The 15,308-nt window shown below is 44.0% G+C and overlaps 1 protein-coding gene across 2 annotated transcripts in view; it reads left to right on the top strand.

Moving 5' to 3' along the window:
- LOC143930048 (mannose-binding protein C-like) overlaps window positions 1–15,308 on the top strand; it is a 92,239-nt gene that overhangs the window by 60,891 nt on the left and 16,040 nt on the right. Inside the window, exons 5-7 of one of the 2 annotated variants that reach the window (XM_077453944.1) lie at window positions 9,966–10,064; window positions 10,145–10,300; window positions 13,046–13,126. In XM_077453944.1, the coding sequence (XP_077310070.1) occupies window positions 9,966–10,064; window positions 10,145–10,300; window positions 13,046–13,126 (336 nt within the window). The remainder of the gene's footprint in view (window positions 1–9,965; window positions 10,065–10,144; window positions 10,301–13,045; window positions 13,127–15,308) is intronic. The other variant, XM_077453945.1, reaches the window with a different exon arrangement.

The following is a 15,308-nucleotide window of genomic DNA, read 5'->3' as shown; positions in this document are numbered from 1 at the left end:
ATTTCTTGAGGTGCTAAAATGGCAGGGCAGTACAAAACCCTCAAAATTACCCAATTTTGGAAAGTAGACGCCTCTAGGAAATTGCTGAGAGGCATGTTGAACCCATTAAATATTTTATTTTTTTGGTACAAGTGATTGAAAAATGACAAAAAATAAATAAATAACACAAAGTTGTCACTAAATGATATATTGCTCACATATGCCATGGTTATATTTGGAATTACACCCTAAAATGCATTTTGCTGCTTGTGAGACTTTTTGGGAGCCTAGCCATGTACAGGACCCCGAAAACCAAGCAGCTGCTTCAGGATTTCTAAGGGTGTAAATTTTTGATTTCACTTCTCACTACCTATCACTGTTTCGAAGGCCATAAAATGCCAAGATAGCACAAACCCCCCCCAAATGACCCAATTTGGGAAAGTAACCCCAAGCTATTTGCTGATAGGCATGTTGAGTCCATGAAATATTTAATATTTTGCCACAAGTTGCGGGAAAATTACAATGATTTTTTTTCTTTGCATAAAGTTGTCACTAATAGATCTATTGCTCAAATCCGCCATGGGCATATGTAAAATTACACCCCAAAATACATTCTGCTGCTTCTCCTGAGTCTGGGGATACCACATGTGTGGGACTTTTTGGGAGCCCAGCTCTGTACAGGACTCTAAAATCCAAGCACCGCCTTCAGGCTTTCTAAGGGTGTAAAATGGTGATTTCCCTAACTCACTACCTATCACAGTTTCGGAGGCCATGAAATGACAAGATAGCACAAACCCCCACAAATGACCCAATTTTGGAAAGAAGACACTTCAAGCTATTTTCTGAGAGGCATGCTGAGTCCATGGACTATTTTATATTTTGCCACAAGTGTCAGGAAAGTAAAACATTTTTTTTTTACACAAAGTTGTCATTAAATTATAAATTGTTCAAACATGGCATGGTTACATGTGAAAGTACACCCCAAAATACATTCTACTGCTTCTTCTGAGTATGGGGATACCACATGTGTGGGACTTTTTGGCAGTCTAACCGCGTAAAGGACTCTGAAACCAATCAACGCCTTCAGGCTTTCTAAGGGCGTACATGTTTCATTTCACTCCTCACTGCCTATCACAGTTTTGCAGGGCATGAAATGCCCAGATAGCACAACCCCCACCCCCAAATTACCGCATTTTGGAAAGTAGACACCTCAAGATATTTGCCGAGAGGCATGTTGAGTATTTTGCAGCCCTAGCTTTTTGTCACAAAGTTTTGAAAATTGAAAAAAGAAAAAATATTTTTTTTTCTTTTCTTTCTTCATTTTGAAAAATAAATGAGATCTGCAAAATACTCACCATGCCTCTTAGCAAATGCCTTGGGGTGCCTACTTTCCAAAATGGGGTAATTGGGAGGGTGGGGGGTTGTGCTATCTGGACATTTCAGAACCTCCGTAACTGTGATAGGTAGTGAGGAGTAAAATCACACTTTAACACCTTTAGAAAGCCTGAAGGCAGTGCTTGGTTTTTGGGTCCTGTACATGGCTAGGCTCCCAAAAAGTCTCACACATGTATGTATTTTGGGGTGTAATTCCACATATAACCATGCCATGTTTAAACAATATACAGTATCATTTATTGAAAACAAAAATTATATAAAATATTCCATGGACTCAACATGCCTCTCATCAAATAGCTTGGGGTGTCTACTTGCCAAAATGGGGTCATTGGGACGGGTGCTATCTTGGCATTTTATGGCCTTCAAAACTGTGATATTGTAGGTAGAGAGTAGTGAAATCAAAAATCTACACCCTTAGAAATCCTGCTTGGATTTCGGGGGCCTGTACGTGGCTAGGCTCCAAAAAAGTCTCAGACATGAAGTATCTCTGTACTCGGGAGAAGCAGAAAAATTTATTTTGGGGTGTAATTCCACATATAACCATGCCATGTTTGAACAATATATCATTTAGTGACAGACAACTTTGTGTAAAAACAAAAACAAATTGTAATTTAACTTGTGGCAAGTTATTCCATAGACTCAACATGCCTATCAGCAAATAGCTTGGGGTGTCTACTTTCCAAAAGGGGGTAATTTGGGGGGGGGGGGGTGAACTGTCCTGGCATTTTATAAACAACATTAGATGCTTATGCTATACATCACCCACACTCTTTTAACCACTTTAAGACAGGGCCCTTTCTGAAACTTTTTGTTTACATGAAAAAATATTTTTTTGCAAGAAAATTACTTTGAACCCCCAAACATTATATATTTTTTTAAAGCAAAGGCGCTACAGAATAAAATGGTGGGTGTTGAAATTTTTTTCACACGGTATTTGCGCATCGCTTTTTTTTTTAAACACAGGGGTTCTTTTTTTTATCATTTATTTTGCTTTTTTATTTTTAAACTGTTCCTTTTATTTTTTTAAATTTTTTTTATTGTTATCTCAGGGAATGTAAATATCCCCTATGATAGCAATAGGTAGTGACAGGTACTCTTTTTTTAAAAAATTGGGGTCTATTAGACCCTAGATCTCTCCTCTGCCCTCAAAGCATCTGACCACACCAAGATCGGCATGATAAAATGATTTGCCAATTTCCCAATGGTGCTGTTCATATCCAGCAAAACCTAAGTCATGAAATGCTCGTAGCTTCCGGTTTCTTAGGCCATAGAGATTGGAGCCATTCTTCTCTATGATCATCTCTATGGTCAGATGACAGAACCACCGGCCTCATTCTCGGGTTCCCTGTTGGGACAGGAGAGGTTGAGAAAACCATGGAAGACGGTGGGTTGAGGGGGACATTCCATCCCACTGCTTGTAAAAGCAGTCTACAAGCTAACTAGCCACTAGGATTTATTTTACATGAAAGCTGATCGCTGGCTGAAAAGAATGATACCAAGATGATACCTAAACCTGCAGGCATCATTCTGGTATAACCACCCAAAGTCCAGCAACATACCAGTAAGTTGCTGGTCCTTGTTGGGCATACATTGTAATGTTCTTTTTTTCATGCAACCTGTGGGCTGAATAAAAAAAGGAGATGGGTGGATATGCTCACCATTAGAATAGCGCCCTTCATCCACCCACTTCTAATGATGGGCATACATGCACCATTTTATTTTTAACTGTGGTGGTGAAATCACCTCCTACATCAATGGAGTCGCTGATTTACGTATCGTGGGAGCAAACGCTGTTGCTGTCAAGATAAATAAATCAGTGCTGCTGCTAAATTTCGGAACTAGGGATGAGCTATCTGTTCACATGAGTTTGACTTGAACATCGGCTGTTCGATCGTTCGCTGAAGATCGGATATTGTGGGGTGTTCGCACCAAATTCGAGCGGCGCGTCACAGGCCATAATGCACTGCATCATCGCAGTGCATTGCTGGCTGATGATTGGCCAAACATACACTATGACCCACATGCTTTGGCCAATCACAGCGCCGTCAGCAAAGAGAGCCATAATTGGCCAAAGGCAGGGTATATATTCACACTGTATACACACTGTATGCGGTTAAGCTAGATCTCACTGCAGACCGTCCCTCCTGGCGTACTGTTTATAATATACTTTAGGCAGGCAGGCCAGGCAGGATATTCAGTGATCTGCAGTGCATAAAATATATATATACAGTCTCATATATATATATATATATATATATATATATATATATATATATTTATATATATATATAGTTAGAGATAGAGATATAGATAGAGAGATGGATAGATAGATGGATAGATAGATAGATAGATAGATAGATAGATAGATAGATAGATAGATAGATAGATAGATAGATAGATAGATAGATAGATAGATAGATAGATAGATAGATAGATTTATGGTCGGAGCCCTCTGCTCTAAGAGATATGAAAGAACACATAAACACATCACAAGACTAACAACATAAAATAGACCTGAAGTGTGCCCTTGGTCTGCTGTAAGGTAAGCCCTGGTGAGCTGCGCGTTGAGCCCTGATCTGCTGGGCGATATGCCAAGAGAAGGCCGCAAAAGACTTGGTTAGGGAGGTAATTATTAATTTATGTACAACAAGACACTACAGGGCAAAGTTGCTGAAGGCTCATGACATTTCCACTTGTGGATTGGGGATGTATCGAGTAAAGCAGGTGGATTCCCGCCTGCCCATCGTTTGATCGCGTGGTCTGGGACGCCGTTTCGTGAGGCTGCTGGTGCTGCTCCAATGCGAAAGAATGTACAAGAAAATGGCCAGGGTCCAGGCCTAATTTGCTCAAAAGTAACCTGACGTGACTAATGAACTGGTTGCTGCCTGGGGTACTAATCGGGAACGGTAGTAATGGGCTGTCCTGCGAGGGATCAAAAAGGTGAGCCAAAAATTGATCTAGAATGGACACGGGGCACCAGGCTTTGAGAGTTTGGAAAGGTTTGATGTCAACCCCTGGACCGGACTATTGTGTTTTGGACACCCTGAGGTGCAAGATGAAGTAAGTCTGATGGCGTGTGAGGAGGCGTCTACGTAACACTTTACAACTGGGCCGGTGACTGAATTCACTGGGGCGTAAGAAGCTGTAGAAAGCCAGGTAGATGGCTCCTTGAACGACCAGGCTGAATTTAACCAAAGGGGAAAGTGACAGGATGAAAGACACGTCTCGGAATATGGCGCTGGTGATGGGTAGCCGTTTGATACTGATTTGGGGTCACTGCCTGTGAATACTACACAACGTGGTCTTGACCGTATGGGCGGCAAACAAGACGGTTTGTTAGGATCTCATAACGGGATGAAATACTGGATGTCAGCTGAGTAGAGTCTAAGGTATTATGTGACAATGCCAACTGTGTGTGGCGGCATGATATGAAGGCCAGGATGTGATGGAGAACTCTTGGTATTGCTCTGGGGTTTGAGGCTAGTAACCTGACATAGAACCTCTAGGCTGTATGGTAGGCCTTCAGGGTGTTGTGAGATAATGAAAGATTAATAAGGCAGGTAGCGTCGTGAAAGTGTTGTTTGAATCCGAGGTTAGCTACGACCAGTGTGGGATAAGAGACATGGTTGGGTCGGTTCCAGGTTCCTGCAAAAATAATGAAGCAAACGGGTAGTGCGTCGGCCAGATTATTGCATTTGTCTGGGATGTGGACGCATAGAACATTAGATTGGTGCTGTGGGGATAGTGGCACCAGCCTGCGCAGGAAGGCCATGATGGCCAGTGACTAGGACCTAGGACCTCCTTTATTTATAATACTGGCGAACGTCACTGTTTGTCCTGCCCAGTTGTTGCACCAGACTTGAGCTGCTGCGACAATGGGGTAGAGGTCGAACAAAGAGGAGGACTAACTGAACCCAGGAAACAAGAGGATTTCTGACGGCCATGGCCCTATAAACCCAAGTTGGCCAAAAATTGAGGCGAGGACCTGTGGAGGCTGGGGTGTCCATGACTACCTGAGATGAAGAGAGAGATGCTGAGGGAATGAACATTGGCATGCCATTCCAATTTGTGAGAAATTCGACTCCCATGGGCAAATCTGCTATAGCTGGCACATCTTAATTTAAGGATTTAGTCAGGGTCTTGTACCTGGGAGAGAAACACTAAAAGGTGGGAGATAAAGGATCACCTTGAGTCTGGCTGCTGCCTTGACTGAAAATGAGTAGTGATAGTCAAAGGATGGGCACCCTGCGTACTTGTGACCTGCTGCATGCATCCAATTCTACTCTCCTGTTGGAGTTGCCCTGCATAGCACATCTCTGACTGTCCCCATGGCCAGCACAAACTCTGTGACCGTGAGCTTGCGATTAAGTAAAGGGTCTCAGGCATTCAGGATGACAGAGACGTCTCCCCACGAATATGGCTTTGTTCTAGGCCAAGTTGTGTACTGCTATGAGGAGGGATGCTAAGTTAACGTCATTGTCATCCAAGATGTCCTCCTAGATGCCCTGCTAGGACAAGGTGTGCAGGGAAGACAGTGGTGCAGATGTTGGATGTACATGTAAGTGAAGGTACGGGAATGACGGTGGTGACTGGAGCTGGTAGGGGCATGGCTGGGCGTACCTCCAGGGCTGTCATTCTGCTTGGACTTCGGCGACTGCTGTTGACAGTGTGGTCGTCCAGGAGCGCAGCTGAGTAGTCGCAAAGAAAATAGACTGAAGTGGTGCCTGGAAGGGCTGCCACTGGCGGTGGAAACTGTAGCCTAAAAGCTTGGTTTCCTGGCTGTGGCAGGGTAGGATTTACTCCTGCGACACCGTTCTGCTATGAGTTATTTTTTATTTTTTTTGTATTTTTTTTTTTTGTTTTATGTTTTTTTTTTTAACGGTCCAAGCTCTTGTGAGACTGTAAACCGTCGCTTGCTGAGCCCGCAAAGGGTGATGGCAGGGCTGAGGCAAAGTCCTCACTGTCTGCCCGTGACATGATGTCAGATAAAAGCAACGGGGGGGGGGGGTGCGTATGTTTGAGGTAGGTTGCGAAGGTAGGAGGGGATAGTTGCGTTTGGGTAGATAAGATGAAAGGCGGAAGGAAAACAAGAAGAACAGGACAAGGAACGACAGCCATAGTAACAGTTGGTTTGCGCTCGAGCGCTGTTGAGTGTGACTTTAGAAAACTCAAAAGAATGCGTGACAACCGAGGTGAGCCAGGAGGTAACTGGCTAGGCTACTGATAGCTCGGGTGTCCGTCTGTGCTCGGCACAGACTAATTAACCAGAGCGCCCCAGGGCGGACTGGGGTGGGTAGCTGAAGTCTGGTATACTAAGTAGGAATGTTGCGATCTGTAGTTAATTGACGTGGGTTCGGTCTATTAACGCTTGCACTGCCAGCAAGTATAGTATGGAGATAGGCGACCTTGTCTGCGTATTGAAGGCTTGTGCTTCGAAAACAGAGTGAAGTGCACAGAAGTATGTGACAGTTGCTAACGCCTCAGGAGCAGGTCAAATTCTGTATGTGAAGTAAAAATATGTAGTGAAAGAGTGTTTAAGAGAAAGGGGAATCCCATTGAACTACACACCTGACTTTATGCCCTAGTTGTGAAGTCGACTGGTTGGGGTCGAGAACTGAGTTGACCGGGAGCCTGTAGTAAGGTGACATGAGAATTTCATTTTGACAAGGGGGATTGCAGCTGTTTGGGGCAAAGCTGGCCCCCTGGTGAAGATGCAACCCCTCGACAATGTTTTTTTTTTTTTTTGGGGTGAAAGACAGTCCAAGCCTGGCATAGGACGGACCAACTGGCAACCTTACTGACCTGAAAGGGGAAAAGGGATAGAGAAAACGTATGAGTAGCCATGTTGCTACTGGAGACGTTGGCCGTTTTTAAGTCAAATGCAGAAAGACTTGCAGCGACTGCAAGAATGCAGCCTTGTTGAAAGGCGAAAGAAAAGGTTATAGCGGAAATGTGATTATGTAGGAATGACCGTGCGCAACACTGAGCAAATTGGTGGAGGGAATTGTGTATGATCATGCATGGATAGACTGAGAAAGTGAAACGTAAGTATTGCTGAATTTCGTACTGTCAATGTGACTAGTATGAACCGGGCTATAGCTATGGAATAGTCTGTGAAAGTTTTGACTCATTGAGTCGGTGATGCAACAGGATTCGGCTCGGTTGTTAGAGTTGCGTTTGGCAAGGACTCAAATCGGTGCGCCGATGCTGCGACTAGACTCGAATCCTCCGTAGATGCGACTGAGAGGCTCGTATATGGGATCCGACCGTATCGCTGATGATATGGCTGGGTTCGGATTGATTGAATTGTGATGGTGGTTGAAGGGGCTTGTGATTGCCGAGGATCCGAAACATAGAAGCGAAGTTGCGACTAGATTCAAATTGGCCGTAGATGCGAGGTGACTACGGGGCTCGTATGACAGATCTGACCGTATTGCCGATGATATGGCTGCATTTGAATCCACTAAATGGTGATGGCAGTTGAAGGGGCTTGTGATTGTCGAAGATCCAAAACATAGAAGCGAAGTTGCGACTAGATTCGAATCGGCTGTAGATGCGAGGTGACTACGGGGCTCGTATGACAGATCAGACCGTATTGCCGATGATATGGCTGGGTTTGAATCGACTAAATGGTGATAGCGGTTGAAGGGGCTTGTGATTGACGAGGATCCGAAACATAGAAGCGAAGTTGCGACTAGATTCGAATCGGCCATAGATGTGAGGTGACTAAGGGGCTTGAATGTCGGATTTGACCGCATCGACCGTGAAGTGAACGGCTCGAGTAAACCCGCGTTGGGTAGAAAGCATGAAATACATAAAAGATGACATTGAAAGACTTACGGTGGCGTAAGTGTGACTTTTGCAAAACGAACATGATAAACGAACATGATAACGTAACTATTCGAGTTTAGAGGAGCGGAAACAACAAAGTCCTACCTGCGACAGCGAGTGTGTAGCGGTCCGAGCGTGGGACAATCAATGACAATCAGCCTGTGCTGGAGTGGAGGGAAGGCTGCAGGGAAGGGTGGAGGGAAGGGTCGAAAGAGATTCCCTGGCTTCAGTCTGGTTGTCAAGAAAACACAGTTTTTGGAAGTACCACAGCTTGGGTACATATACATCATCTGCTGATGCTCCTGATCTGAGGGAAGCCTGGATCTTATTGTGCTCCTTTCTGTACATGTTCCTCAAGATCCCAATTTTAAGTTATGGTTGCTTCTGGGATCCAAGTCTGCACAAATGCCAGAAGTTGCTCCAGCAATGCCTTCCTTACTTGTTTGTTGTAATAAAACCTGTGTTTCACCTCCCACAGATTCCTCATTTCCCTGTACTTGTCAGTAAATTGGGACATAAATTCAAGGTCCTTAAACTTATTATTCATATTTTCTGTCAGACAATACACAAGACAAAAACACTAATGTTAGCCTAAACTCTCATAATCGTATCCCAACATAGGCATCAATCTTTAAGCAGTATAGGTCACTGATGTTCCAAAATTGTTAAAAAATTACCTTCATTTCGGACACTCGCAACTTCTACTCCTCTTTCCTCCGCGCACGTACGGCACATGTGTGTTAGCTTTATATACACTGCACATGCGTGAAACTCCGCCTGCGTCGCCTGCCCCTGATGTTCTTTTTCACGAATATTCCCTGCCCCTTCTTTCTACGGTGTGCAGTAGGAGCAACATGACGGAGACACAGCAGGTGGTTGGAAATTATTCCAGTAACAAGGAACACCTGGAGTCCAAAACATTCCAATCCGGGAAGAGGAGATTTAAAGCCTCCAATAGGGCCTTTAAAGAAATGCTGGAGATGGTGGACATCTTGCGGAGGAACGATTATGATGGGAAGCATGGATTGTACACCCATCCGAATTTGCACAAGGCCAAAATCATGTCAAAAGTTGTGAAGACTCTGCATCAGAATTTTGGGGTACAACGCTCCAAAGACCAATTAAGGAAACGCTAGTCCAACCTTAAACTGAAGGAGCAGAATCAATACAGAATAAAGAAAGTGCTTCAAAAAGGTAAGTACTTGTGTTCTTATTCTGATTGTTAACTTGCATGCTGCTCCATGTGCTTTTCTTTACTGTTGTACAGTTTTAAATGGCTATTTTTATGTTCATAGGAAACATTGTTTGAAAATATATACAGTGTATTTAGTTGATACAGGGTTTAAAAAACATTTTTGTCTTGCTAATTTGTCTTATTAAAAGAAGTTTAGGACATTGTTGTCTAGATGTCTTTGAAACTAGAATGAATAGCAAACTTCATTCAGTGGAATGTAAGGAGAGGACACTCGGCAGCTGTTTACACATCTGGACTCAGGAGCACTAGTGTGGGAACCAGAGAACATTTTTTAGGGTAACTCACACAGGGGCTCCAGGGGATACTTGGGGTGTCTCTATCTGTGAAACTTGGCCAAAAAAGGTAAGTATTGCAGTTTGGTTAAAGTGGGAATTTTAATCATGTCTTCAACTTGGATCTCTTCCCAAACAGACAATTGTACACCACTTCTAAGCAATGTTTCATATTCCTATTTCTGGACTCAAATATCTGTGTACTAAGTATACCTTTTGTTTCATTCTCATAGGAACAAAAAGACTCAGAGGACACCAGGGACCAGCCTGTACCCATGAGGATCTAGAGGAAGGAGAGGTGGAGGAAGTGGGTGAGATTGTCACCCAAACAGGTGAGTGTCTGACACCCCAGCTTCAGGTAATCTATGTATGCCTGCATATTTGTAATGCATGTTTTTTAACCAATTTTTAGGTGATGTGCTGGTTGTGGAACAGCAAGCTCAACCTTTCACTAGTGACATATTCAAAAAAGGGGGTAGAGGTCAGCCCCAGATAAACACAACAAATAATGGTACCAACATCCCTAAACTGACAAAAGCATATCGAGAAGAAGACTGGGACTTTAAAGGTACAACATTTGAAAAAACAACCCACATTATAAAAATACAAATATTTATTTACGAAAAAAAGGGGGAGGGAGCAGGCTCCCCCCCTTTTTTGTTTGCCTATCGCCTGTCTAGCCCTTTGTCAATAGATCCACGTACGGACACCCAAGGGTGTGCAGTAGGATTATCGGCATGCCCCCTTTGGGGTGGCGCTGTCCCACTGCACACCCACTTTGTGGTATCCTGTTCGCCCATGGCGTTCCGGTTACTAAGTGTGCAGCATTGACATTTCCATCTTCCCAGAGTGCAGGATGGCTGTGAGTTCTGGGACTGTCCTCACTGCTGCTGTCAGCAGTGGATGGCTGCATACCGGAAGTGGTAACTGTTTCTGACTTCCTGTTTCCAGTTTCCAGTCTTCAGTCCATTGTATATAGACCTCCTGTTTGCGTCCACATTGGCATCAGTGTGGCGTGACATCACACGTCGCATTTTGGCACCATAGGGAGGGATATATAAATTCTATACGATTTAGACCTGTTTAGGCCATTTGGGAGCTCATGCGGGACACACATGGCGGCATTAGGTATCTATTTGGTTGCAATTGGGATAGATTGCGCTGATACTTTGTACTTGGTTGGAATTTAGCATGACCCTTCATGTTTGTCCCTTCATATAGATTGTTGGTGGTTACGTTTCCGCTTTTCAGCTGTGATGTTTGGGATAGGTTGAAGTCCTTTACATAGTGGCGAGACACATTGGGGTGAGGAGCGGTTTGGTTCTTTGCAATTATAAGGAGACATGTGATATTTTGTATATTTTGACATGTATTTGTATATTTTTTGGAATCCCTTAGATTGGTGTGTCGATTCATACATTTAGTGCATGCCAACGCCTCCTCCTGTGCTCTCTCCATGTACATGAGCTCCCAATATACCTTTAAATGAGCTATTCAAACAGGATTATGGTGAGTATGGTTCAGTTATCATGGATCTGCTCTCTTTATCCTTTATATAATTGTGTTTAATATTATAATATATATATATATATATATATATATATATATACACATTTAAGGGGGGGGATTAAAATGTATTTAAGGACACACAGACCATTTGGAAACATTTTAAGGGGGGGCTTATAAATTAATTTAAGGATACACATACCATTTGGACACATTTTAAGGGGGGGTTTAGGGTAAAGCACTACAATGGAGCTGACAAAATACATTAAGTGACTAGACTAGGTGCATATGTGCCCAGCATAGCATGCTGGGGAGATTAGTGAAGGCAAATATGCATGAAGGACAAAAAAGGAGCATTAAAAGATTACAGCATGCATGAAGACACAGGGGACATTCCCAGCATATTGCATTCATGGTAATTAAGGATTGAGGAAAGAAATACAATACATTGGTAAACATTAAATACAATAAAATGTGATGTTAAAGGATAAATATTACCTTAATATTGTCCTTCTGCAGGACCTGAATGATGGCAGAACAGGTCTCTGGGATAACGATCCTCAGAGCCTGGGGGGAGATGCTTGTCGAGAACTTGAGGTCCAGCAGGCTTTTCCCAGTCGCCAAGTACCACAATGTGGCGACTAGCCTCTGCTTTGGAGTGATGGCTTGCCTCATCTAGGTATCCTGCCTGCTGATATAAGGGGTCATCAAAGCCAACAGACGGTGAAAAACGGGCTCAGTCATTCTGAGAAAGTTCCTGAAATCATCAGGATTATTCTCCCGGATCTCACGAAGCAAAGGCATGTGAGAGAATTGGTCACGCTGGAGCAATCAATTATTCTTCCATGAACTCCTCCCCATCCTGTTCATGGACTGGGCTTGGGGCAAAAAATGAACCCCAACACCAAGCCGAAGCAAAGCACAAACTATACGACGAGTACGTACACGCAACATGGTGTCAAAACGGTTGGCTGGTCAGAACGAATTTAACCGAACGCACTGAAGAACAGCAAGGCCTGTGAAGAGTGAGCTGTTAATCAGCAACGAGCAGACAAGAATGTACTGAATTAATACAAACTGATTACACGCACTGAAAAGCAGATACAAACCACACAAGCACAAACTGAACAACAGTTAAACGATCTGAAAAAACACGAGTCTGAAAAGAGAAAATCGTCTCTCACCAAACTTCTACTAATACGAGATAAACACGAAATTGGCAGAAGGGGCCCATGGGTAGCGCACTCGCAATTGAACTTCTGTTTTATAGTCTCTTTGGACCTGGTGGACTTTGGTGTGATCGTGATTCAGTCTGACGAGAATTCCGCTCGTGTGTACGCAGCAAAGATTTCCACTAAAGCTATATGCAGGTGCATAGCTATCATTGTACACAGTATAATAATGGTGTATTTTATGGGAAAACTAAAATGACATACCACTATGTATCATACACATATGAAAGAGTACCTTTTTAAAATATATTTATAGTCCAAACTTTTTTCTTTTATTCTGGATAGAGAGGAGTAAGGAAAAGTTAAAATTTCTGTCAGATTATACTATAAGCCGGGCCCTGTTAGAGAGTCCCCCTCATTTCCTCAACATTTTAATCAGACAAGAATGGAAGGAATATGAGTTCTGATGCCACTCTATCCAAAACATACTGTAGATACACTTTAACTTAAATTATAAATAATTTTAACCTGATGTAGATATAAATAGAACTATTTTCTGCAGATGTGTCACATCATTTTGCAGTACCAAGCAGGTTGTATTTTTCAGGTGAAATTAATAAACATTGTCTTTGTAGATGTGGAGAGCATCAAGAAAACGACAGCTTTGGAAAGTCAAATCGCTTCCTTAGAGAGGAAATGGTCCTGGATAAAAAGTGGTAATACTGAATACTGTCATAGACATGAAGATGTGCTTTTCAAATCAGTCCCTAAAGTGAACCAGTCATTATATTAATAAAATGAATAAAATTCATGATGCTTGAGGTAGGCCCTCCAAAGTAGAGTCTTTTTTTTTAGTATTTTTTTAAGTATTTGCATTGTGGAGCACCCAACATACATGTTGGTACCTCTAAGTTTCTGTATTTTATTCATACTTTATGTTTTGTATTTATTTAAAGTGGTTGTAAACCCCATTCCTGAAATTTGATCTAGGCACATATATCTGTAGTGTTCACTTATGTTTCTCAAAAGGTCTAAGTGCTGTGTCTTTCTGATGCTCCATTCCTCAGCATGATAACTTCTGACAAGCTCTCCACAACACACAACATAAAAGCAGCTGAAATTTTGTGGGAGCTGAGAGAGAAATTAGCAAATTTGATGTGCCAAATTCGAGTGGCGCATCACGGCCCATAATCCACTGCGACATTGCAGTGCATTGCTGGCTGATGATTGGCCAAGCATGCACTATGACCATGAGGAGGCGACCATTTTCCCTAACAGTCTCATACACAGCCGAATGGGGGAAGTCCTTCTGCTCAGTATTTTGCTCACCAGAGCCCCTATAGCCATGGCCTTTGGCCTTGGTAGAAACACCCTCCCCTGAGCGGTGTCGATTAGTGATGGATGAACTTCCGATGGGACGTTTCGCGAACGCAGGCCGATAGTTTGCGAACCGTAACGTTCGCGGTGGGCCCCATTGACTTCAATGGGAGGCGAACTTTGCAAACCTACAGGTCAAATTTGCAGCCACAAAATAATTACTAGCTGTGCAAACATAGTCCCACCACATGGCCAATGACATAACACATGTATGAGGTGAATCTGGGATCGACAACTACAAGCATTCTTTTTTTATATGTGAAATTGTGACAATTCAGGACTGTGGAGCGCATGAAGGCAATGGAGGAGAGGGAAGGTCAGGGTAGGCAAAGAAGAGGGTGCAGGAGATGATCACCAGCAGCGTGACATACAGCAATGACACCTGCACCGTGATAGAGTCATCTGACACCAGCACCGTGATAGAGAGCACTGACATCAGCAGCGTGACATACAGCAATGACACCTGCACTGTGATAGAGTGATCTGACACCAGCACCGTGATAGAGAGCACTGACATCAGCAGCGTGACATACAGCAATGACACCTGCACCGTGATAGAGTGATCTGACACCAGCACCGTGATAGAGAGCACTGACATCAGCAGCGTGACATAAAGCACTGACACCAGCACCGTGATATACAGCACTGACACCAGCACCGTGATATACAGCACTGACACCTGCACCGTAAGCAGCCCCAGAAGTAAGTCAGCATAGCACAGGGATGGTGGGAGCCCCTCATAATGAGCATAGCACAGGAATGGTGGGAGCCCCTCAATATGAGCATAGCACAGGGATGGTGGGAGCCCCTCAAAATAAGCAGCCCCAGGAGGAAGTCAGCACAGCACAGGGATGGTGGGAGCCCCTCATAATGAGCATAGCACAGGGATGGTGGGAGCCCCTCATAATATGCACAGCAGAGGTACAGCCCCAGGAGGAAGTCAGCATAGCACAGGGATGGTGGGAGCCCCTCATAATAAGCAGCCCCAGGAGGAAGTCAGCACAGGGATGGTGGGAGCCCCTCATAATAAGCAGCCCCAGGAGGAAGTCAGCATAGCACAGGGATGGTGGGAGCCCCTCATAATGTGCATAGCACAGGGATGGTGGGAGCCCCTTATAATGAGCATAGCACAGGGATGGTGGGAGCCCCTCATAATATGCACAGCAGAGGTACAGCCCCAGGAGGAAGTCAGCATAGCACAGGGATGGTGGGAGCCCCTCATAATAAGCACCCCAGGAGGAAGTCAGCATAGCACAGGGATGGTGGGAGCCCCTCATAATGTGCATAGCACAGGGATGGTGGGAGCCCCTTATAATGAGCATAGCACAGGGATGGTGGGAGCCCCTCATAATATGCACAGCAGAGGTACAGCCCCAGGAGGAAATCAGCATAGCACAGGGATGGTGGGAGCCCCTCATAATAAGCACCCCAGGAGGAAGTCAGCACAGCACAGGGATGGTGGGAGCCCCTCATAATGAGTATAGCACAGGGATGTGGGAGCCCCTCATAATATGCACAGCA

Source organism: Lithobates pipiens, unplaced genomic scaffold, assembly GCF_037356315.1.
Source record: "Lithobates pipiens isolate NorthernLeopardFrog02 unplaced genomic scaffold, aLitPip1_a1.2 Scaffold_25, whole genome shotgun sequence".
NCBI lineage: Eukaryota > Metazoa > Chordata > Amphibia > Anura > Ranidae > Lithobates > Lithobates pipiens.
The sequence above is the reverse complement of the archived record's forward strand: the minus strand, read 5'-3'. Positions and strand labels throughout refer to the sequence as shown.